At 27.7% G+C, this 10,098-nt stretch overlaps 1 protein-coding gene across 1 annotated transcript; it reads left to right on the forward strand. All coding sequences in view use genetic code 12, as the record gives it.

The window, feature by feature from the left end:
* Positions 1-9,437: 9,437 nt before the first annotated feature.
* On the forward strand, positions 9,438-10,016 carry KGF55_000091 (uncharacterized protein; the record flags this gene model as incomplete). Its single annotated transcript, XM_051761220.1, has 1 exon — positions 9,438-10,016. The coding sequence occupies one exon, from the start codon at positions 9,438-9,440 to the stop codon at positions 10,014-10,016; it is 579 nt and encodes a 192-aa protein (XP_051617195.1).
* Between the last annotated feature and the right edge of the window lie 82 nt (positions 10,017-10,098).

Genomic DNA, 10,098 nt, shown 5'->3' on the forward strand with positions numbered 1-10,098 from the left:
CAAACGAATAGTTAAACATACTAATCTTCTCTTTCAATTACCATACAATCCTAGTTCCATACCACAATAGTAAAACAACCAAGTTCCATACCTCAATACATTTCAAAACCAGGACTAAACTCTAAAAAGTAGGGCTACCAACTAACTATTTTACCGATAAAACTTTCCAAATTAAAAAATTCCGCTAAGATATTCGGAACCGAGAAAAGTTCGGATTCAAAAAAATCTCGGACCAAAACGAACCGATTTTCCCTCGGTAAAAAATATAAAATTACACAATCAAAGTCAACTAACACAATCAACTAACAATCAACCAACACACACAACTACCTAAGACAACTATCAAAATAAATCTATCAAAATCAACCAACTAAGTCAATCCACAAACACAACTAACAAATCAACTATTAAAGTAAACCATCGAAGTCAACTCTTAACCTCAACTATCAAAGTCAACTCTTAACCTCAACTATCAAATTCAACTAAGAAAGTAAGCTAACACAAGTAAACTATCAATCAAGTTAACTAGTAAAATCAATTATCAAAGTAAACTATCAAAGTAAAGTTAACGAATTCAATTAAAATCTACTATCGAAGTCAACTACTAAAGTCAATAAATTAAACTATTAAAATCAACTAAGAAAGTAAACTATCAAACTCGGTAGTCTTACAAATCTCAACAGTAAAACTCTCTTATAGTAGAAAGATTACAAGTACAAATCCTAAAGACTAGTAATTTTTAAGAAAAGGTACACAAGTTATACTATTTTTCTCACTAGATTCGATAAAAAAATAATTTACGAAAATCTCGTATTTATCGTATACTTAACTATCACATAGTAATATACTAGTATATAATAACAAAACAACAGTACTATACTTTTTTCATCAAAACAACCAAATCTATACATCAACCACTCGCTATTAGATTATAAATACACTCTATCATACATACTCTTCTCTCTTTAATCAGTAAAACTATAATTTACAACTCTTTACTATTATACTCCTTATTTTACTAGAATTACTAAGTATACTTCTTATTTTCATATAGTTATATTACCAAATACTATTAATTTAAAGAAAATATAAAAAAGTACTAAAAACTAATATTTCACAACTCAAAGTCATTCAGATAGCTATTATCATTCATACTAGTCAATATAAGTAGTTACTTTAGTAATTTCAGTACCTCTTTCTACTGTTTCTATTACTTATACCTAAACTTCCTTAACTACTTACTTAATATATTAGGGTTATAATCTTAACAGTCTTCTCTAATATACAGTACTCTCGTTTAAAAACTTAATATACAGGACTCTCGTTTAGAACAAAAAACAAAAAACAATTTACAACTTCTCAGACTCGAATACTGAACATAAACACTACCCAACAGAAAAAATCTTTTTTCTCACATACAAGATTTGCTAGTAAATATAGTAGATTTAAAACAAGCATCACTTACTTAGGTAAGTAAGTTAATCAATTCAACTTCACAGTCAAATAAATCAATAGCAATCAATAAAGTGACAAACCAGTTATATCAGCTTACACTCTATCAACTATCATTTCATTACTTTAATATAATCTACTACAGTCTAATATAATCTCACTTTAGGTGTAATCACTAAATTATCATCACTTTCTAAATTATTAACCAATCAAATCAAACCACTGTAAAAACATAATTTATTAATAACAATACTTTTCTCTCTTAATAAATTTCTCTCTCATTATTTATAAATAATTAATTATAATGCCAGCTACCAAATCTCCCATAGTTAAGACTTCTCGCTCATGATTTTTAAAATTTATTTATAATGCCAGCTACCAAATCCCACTATAGTTAAGCGTTAACTATGTGAGAACAACAACACACTCCAGAACACCAAATACACCTCTTTTGAATAAACTAGCTATATAGGAAGATGCTACTTTGCCTGCTGAACACACTGGGCTTTTAAAAATTGCAATTACTCCAAAATTGGGCTCAATCGACAGAAACATTAATAATAAAATTAGAAATAAATTTGGCCTTATTAAAAATAAATGTGTCACAAAAAAATCGCTAACAAAAACGCTAACATTATAATTAAATTTTAAAGAGTGTTACTATAGTCACGTCTTCCGATCCACCAACTACATCTTTACCTCAATACTAAATTCGTCCCTTAAAATACGTAAGCTACATCTCAACCGCAATACTAAACTAGTAACCTAGAAATCTTCAACTTTTTTCAGTCTATCACCTTTACTCTATAAGTCAACCTAGGAAGTCGAAAACTTTAAGTACTTTATAAGTCAGTACTCATCACTCTCAAAATCAGTCGTTAACTCCAACAGTAAACACTTACGTACTTCCTCAAAGGACGTAGGTCGATCTAAAGCGGAGTCGTTTTAAAGAACTCGGAAAAACGAGAATTCTCGATCTCTTTTCTCGCCCCAAAACAACTTCAACTTTTTTTAAGTCCATCATCTTAAATCAAGTTCAGATCACAGTATCAACTATCGAACTCATCATAAGTCAAATAACATAGTCAACTAACAAATTAAACTACAAAATTCAACAAGATCAACTATTAAAGTCAACTAACCAACAAGCTCAACTATCGAAATCAACAAAGAAAGTCATCTAAAACCAACGAACAAAGTCAATAAAAGTAAACTATTAAACTCAAATATCAAGGTCAGAATAAATTATCAAATTAAAGTTTCAAACTCAACTAATTAAGACAACTATCAAGGTCAACTAAGGAAGTAAACTATCAAAGTAAGCTATCCAACAAAGTCGTCTACCAAGATCAACAAAAGTCAATTAAAGTCAGCTATCAAAGTCAACTATCAAAGTCAACTATCAAAGTCAACTACTAAAGTCAATCAAAAAACACAAATATCAAACAAATTTTACTATCAAAAGTCAAATATCAAAGTCATCTATCAAAGTCATCTATCAAAGTCAACCATTCATTCAAGTCATCTATCAAAATCAATTACCCAAGTCAACTTTCCGAATAAACTATTAAATTCAATTATCCAAGTCAACTTTCAAAGTAAACTATCGAAGTAAACCATCAAAGTACACTAATAAAATCAACTAAGAAAGTAAATTATCAGACAAAGTCAACTATCATATTCAACAAAATTAGCTATTAAATTCAACCAAGAAAATCAACTATCAAACAAATCTAACTAGTAGAGTTAACTAGTAAAGTTAACTAGAAAATTCAACTATCAAAATCAACAACAGTCTACTATAATCAACTAACAAACCAAACTATTAAACTCAACAAAATCAACTATCACAGTCAATAGTCTTACAAATCTCAACAAAAAACCTTTCTCCTTAGTAGTAAGATTACAATAACAAATCTTAAAGATAAATAACCTCTAAGAGAAGAAACACTAGTTATACTATTTTCAACTCCACATTAAATTCGATAAAAAAAAAAAATTTAAGAAAATCATATATCGTATAAGTTAACTATTATATAGTAAGATACTAGTATAAACTAAGATATCAACATTACTATACTTTTTTCATCAAAATAACCAAATCTAACTATAAAGCTTCCACTATTAGATCATATATATACTCTATAATAGACTCTACTCTTCTTTTAATCAGTTAAACTATAATTTCTAACACTTTATTATTAATCTTTCTTTAACTAGAATTACTTAGAATATTTTTTATTTTCAGTTAAATATATTACCAAATACTATTAATTTAAGTAAAATACAAAAAACTACCAATAATCGTACTTTTACAATTTAAGGTCATTTAAATCATTATTATCAATCATAATAAGCAATAAAAGTAGTTACTTTCGTAGTTTCATTAACTCTTTCTACTGTTTCAATTACTATTCTATTACTAGTACTTAAACCTCCTTAACTACTTATTTAATACATTCAAATCTAATATACAGTACACTCGCTTTCAAAAGAAAAAATAAAATCTAAACATAATATACAGGTCAACTATCAAAGTCAACTCAAGTCATCAATTAACTATTCAGGCAAGGTACCAAATTCAACTAACGAAATCAACTAGAGTCAACTAAGGACCACTACTAAAGTCAGCCAACAAAGTTAACGTAACTATCAAAACAATCAAAAAAATTAAATCTACTAAAGTCTACCATTAAATAGAACTACCAAGGTAAACCATCAAATTAAAATATCAGACTCAACTAATCAAGACAACTATCAAGGTCAACTAAGAAAGTAAACTATCAAGGTAAGCTCAACTAATAAAGTCAACTGGTAAACTAAACTATCAAAATTATTAAGAGCAACTAACAAAGATAATTTAAGTCAACTATCAAAATCGACTATCTAGATCCACTGTAAAAGTAAAGTACCAAAGTATCAAAGTCAATTACCAAACTAAACTGTCAAAGTCAACTAAAAAAGTAAACTAAGTCAAACTTTTAAAGTCAACAAGATCTACTATCAAAGTCAACTATCAAGTTACTAATAAAATAAACTATTAAAGTCGACTAAAAAAGTAATCTAACAGAGTCAACTATCAAATTCAATAAGATCAACTATCAAAGTTAACAAAAAGTCAAAAGTCAACTAACAAAGTAAAGTCAACAAAAGTTACTTATCAAAGTCGCCTATCAAAGTCACGTATCAAAGTCTAATATCAAAACCAACTATAGTCAACCATCGAGGTCAACGATTAAAGTCAACTACCGAAGTCAACTATTAAGGTCAATAAACTTAACTTTCAAACGAGGGCAATCATTAAAGTCAACCATCAAGGTCACTTATCAAATTAAAGTATCAAAAGTAAATTATCAAAGCAAACTATTAAAGTAAACTGTCAACTATCAAACAAAGTCAATCATCAAAATCAACTAAAGTCAGTTAACAAAGTCAACGATTAAAGCTACCTATTGTAGTAAATTATCTAAATCGACTAAGAAATTAAACTATTTAAAGTCAACTAAAGACAACTATCAGACTCAACTAATAAAGTCTAGCAAGGTCAACTAGAGTTACCCACCAAAGAACTATCAAAGTAAACAACCAAAGCAAAGTATCAAGTTCAACCAACAAATTCGAGTCTACTAAGAAAGTAAACTATCAAAGTTACCTAACAAATCATACTGACAAAGTATACTAACAAATTAAACTTAGAAATTAAATTATCAAAGTCAACTATCAAAGTCGATTCACAAACTCAACTATCAAACAAAGTAAGAATCAAAGTCATCAAATTAAACTATCAAAACTAAGAAAGTAAACTATCAAACTCACGAAGGATATAAACTATTAAAGTCAACTATCAAAATCGACCAATAAAGTCAACTACCAAAGTCATTTTTCAAGCAAAGTCGACTAGGAAGTCAACTATCAAAGTCAACTACTAAAGTCAATCAAAAAACACAACTATCAAACAAAGTTAACTATTATAATTCAACTATATCAGGTCAACTAAGAAAGTAAACTATCAAACAAAGTCAACTAGTAAACTCTTAGTAAAGTCAAAGATCAAGTAAACTATCAACGTCAACTCAAGTCATCAAAGTTAACTATTAAAGTAAACTATCAAATACATCTAACAAAATCAACTAGAGTCAACTAAGTTTACTACTAAAGTTAACCGACATAGTTAACGTAATTATCAAAATCAACTAAGAAAGTATACTACTAAAGTGGGCCAAAGTCAACTAAGAAAGTAACTAAGAAAATAAACTATCAAGATAAACTCGACCAATAGAGTAAACAAAAGTAAAGTATCAAACAAAGTCGTCCATCAAGATCAGGAAAAGTCAACTAAAGTCAAGAAGCACGGTAAACTATAGATTTCAACTATCAAAGTCAACTATCAAATTCAATTCTCAAAGACAATCAACAAATACGATTATCAACCAAACTCAACTATAAAATTAAACTATCAAAGATCGTAGTCAACAGTCAGAATAAACTATCAAAGTAAACTCTTAAACTCAACTATCAAAGTAAACTACGAAAGTAAACTAACAATCAAGTCAACTATCTCAACTACTCAAGTCAACTTTCAAGGTAAACTATCAAAGTCGACTAGTAAAATCAACTAAGAAAGTAAACTATCAGACGAAATCAACTATCAAAATCAACAAAATCAAATATTAATTTCAACAAAGTCGCTTATTAAATCCAACAAACTCAACTACTAAAATTAACAAAGAAGTCAACTAAAGTCAACCACCAAAGTAAACTATCAGACTAAGTCAACTTTCAAACAAAATTTCATAGTAAAGAAAGTAAACTATCAAAATCAACTACAGTCAACTCAAGTCAACTATCAATATCAACTACTAAAGTCAACTGAAGTCAACTTTCAAGGTCAAAAAAGTCAACTATCAAAGTTAATAGTATTTAACTTACAACAGAAAACCTCTCTCATAGTGGTAAAATTACAATAACAAATTTTAAAGATAAGTAATCGCTTAGAAATAGTAGTTATACTATTTTCAACTCCACACTAGATTCGATGAAAAATAAAATTTACGAAGATCTCGTCGTATTTATCTTATACTTAACTAATAATATATAATAATACAATAATATACCAAAATAACACACTTTACTATACTTTTTTTATCAAAACTAAATAAATTAAGTATCTACCAACCTCAAATGCACTCTATCATAGATTCTATTCTTATGTAGTATAATAATTTATCCTATATATCACTTTATTACTATACTTCTTTTTTTACTAGAATTTCTAAGTTTACCTAATTTTCATATAGTTATAATACCAAATTCTATTAATATAAAGAAAATATAAAAAAGTACTATAACTGTTAGTTCACAACTCAAAGTCATTCAGATAACTATTATCAACTATAATAATCAGAGTAACTAGTTTACTTAGTAGTTTCAGTACCTCTTTCTACTGTTTCTATTACTATTCTATAACTAGTACTTAAACCTCCCTAACTACTTATTTAATAATACAGTTACACTTTCTAATCTGATATACAGTATTCTCGTTTTAAAGTCGAAAGAAAAAAACTAATCTTTAGAAAAGACAACTATCAAGGTCAGAATAAACTATCAAAATAAAGTATCAAACTCAACTAAATTAAGACAACTATCAAGATCATCTAAGAAAGTACACTATCAAAATAACCTCGACTAGAAAAGTCAACAAAGTAAAATATCGAAGTAAACTATCGAGTTCGTTTAAGAAAGCAAACTATCGCACACCATTACAGTCATCAAAGTTAACTATCAAAATCGATAAAGTCAACCAAGATAGTCATTTAAAAAAGTAAACTATCAAACAAATTTAACTAATAAAGTCAACTCGACTAATAAAGTCAACTAACAAAGTAAAATATCGAAATCACCCCAAATCAATTATCAAAGTAAAGTATCAAAATCGGCTAAAGTCAACTACCAAAATCAACTAACGAAGTTCACTAAATTCAACTAACATAGTCTTAAATCTTACATATCTCATCAGAAAACTTCTTCTCCCGAAGACGAAGTACAATAGAATAATAAGGATAAGTAATTTCGAAGACGTTCACAAATTATCACTTCCCAACTCCACATTCAGATACTTTCAAGTCCATAACTCTCATATATTAATTATTCTATTCTCCTCTTAGAACACCTCATTCAATTCTACTTTACTTATTACTTAACATTTACCAAGGAGTATTTTTCATCAACTTTTTTTCCTTCAACAGTTTTTTACCTACAACATACACATTCAAGTACTTTCAACCCTCCAAATCAAGTATTTTATTCTTCCCCAGAATCATCACATATACCCCTACTTTTCTTACCACTAATTACTTTTCCAATTAGATTCCAAGAGAACTACCATCATCGACTTTTTTCTCAACTTTTCTTTCTTCATTCAACTTAATCATATACTTTTCAAGTACCTCAACCATTATCAACCAAATCCTTACTCTGTCAAAAGCTTCAAATCTAATTTACTTTCCACTAACAAATATTCATCCAGATAAATTTTATCATTATTAATCGGTTTACACTCTAAAACTTTTAGTTTCAATAAATTTTATCACTAGACATCAGACGCAGATAAAAGACTCAAAAACTTCTCTCCTCTATTAGTCGACGTTTCAAAGCAACAGTTTATACTTTTCAAGAGAACAAAAATTTTAACAACATTAAATACTTAGGTACCTTAATTTCTCCACGAAATAAAACATAGTCAACATAGTCTAGATAATAGTCGTAAGACCAAGTAAGAATCAGGAAACTTTACTTACCTGATAAGTCAATTACAATAATCAGCTATCAAGGTCATCTACCAGGGTAATCTACCACAGTCAACTATCAAATTAAAATACTTACTGATCTCCATAGAAAACCTCTCCCTCAGCACAAGGGGAAAATATAAAGATAAGTAACCTCAAAGAGAACGAACACATATCACCCTTTACTCGACATCACAATTAAATATTTTTTAAATACCCAACAATCGTCAACCAAGCATCTTAATCTAACTCAAAATCCTCACGTTTTATTCTACTGCTCTTATTCGTAAGTATTCTGCTACTTCTTTAGTAATTCTTAAGAGGTTTACTTTAGTTTTTTTCAAAATCAAATTAACAAGAACAGGTTTTTCAAGAAACTTAATCTTTATCAACCCAGTTTACTCTCACTCTTTGTGTTTTTAATGAATGTCATCTTATTGATGCTGAGTTTGAGTTGCAAAATTTAAGAGAAATTAAATTTAGTTTTTTTAATAATTTTTGGAAAACGATATATTTGTCTGCTACACCAACAACATCTTCAATTAATAGATTAAACACAGTATTCAATTCATCAACCCAAACCATCAACTACATTACAGATTTTCCATTTCAGAATGTTGCTTTTAACTTAAAATATATTATAACTGGTGAAGATATCATCGAATATACAAGAAATAAAGTTGCTTCTTTTAATACTAAAAACCTGAATACAAATTTCAAAATTTTAATATTATTTAATTCAAGAGTGGAATTGGAAATGTTTTCAAAGTATTTGGATTTATTGAAACAATCTCATAGTGTATACTATAGTAATCATATTGCTCAGAATATTAATTCAAATCAAATAATATATCATGGCATAAGCATTGAAAACATTAAATTCATCATATTCAATAGGTATCTTCCAATTATTAGAGATATAATTCAAATTATTGGTAGGTTGAGAGGTTCATGTACAATTTACTCATGTTTATATAAAAATTCATTAATAATGCTATTGATACTAAATCCTCAGTTTATCAACAAATCTGTAAATTTTATAATATTAGATATCTGGAAAGTTATGATAAAACAAATGTTGAAAAAAAAAAGTGTACTTTAAATTTAGTTGATTTGGATGAATTTCATCTGCTCAGATCTGTTGGTAATTCACAAATATCAAGATTATATAATGAAAAATTACCAGATGTCAATAAAGTCATGGCTGCTAAATTAAGTCTATTTAACAATGTATATGTATCAATGAGAAAAATTAATGGTTGGGATAACATCAAAAACACTTTTAGTAAATTTCCTTGGATCAATGTTGATAGATATGCAGATATTTTAATCATTAATTCAAGTTTAACAACAATCAAAAATGACAATCATGATGATATTTGTTTAATATGTCAGCTTCCAAGATTAAATTGTATCAACAACATCAAACATCTACAACTAATTCAATATCAAGCTATGCTGTATGCTTTAGATTTAACTCCAGATTTACTTATCAAAGACTTTAAATATAATCCACTAATTTATGATGAAGAAGACTTTGTTCTTAATTATAGGTCGAATATTGAATTGTTCAAATCTAGTAATGATATGGATGGTATTGATTTAAATAAGTTTACTGGTTTGGTTCAAAATTTAACTGATAAAGATATACATCCGTTGTCTATTTTAGCAAAACATTTGGATCAAGAAATTATTAAATTGCAAAGAATTGAACACATTAGCTCATTATTTGAATCATTTGAAATGTTTGGTGAGTTATTTGGTATTGATGGGATATAATTTAAAAAGAAATTATCTAAACTTGATAACTGAAGAAAAATTTTCAGAACCTTCATGTCTTCTTTGTGGAGTAGAAAAAAAA

Source organism: Candida pseudojiufengensis (assembly GCF_024610245.1).
Source record: "Candida pseudojiufengensis strain CBS 10847 chromosome Unknown scaffold39, whole genome shotgun sequence".
Taxonomy (NCBI): domain Eukaryota; kingdom Fungi; phylum Ascomycota; class Pichiomycetes; order Serinales; family Debaryomycetaceae; genus Lodderomyces; species Lodderomyces pseudojiufengensis.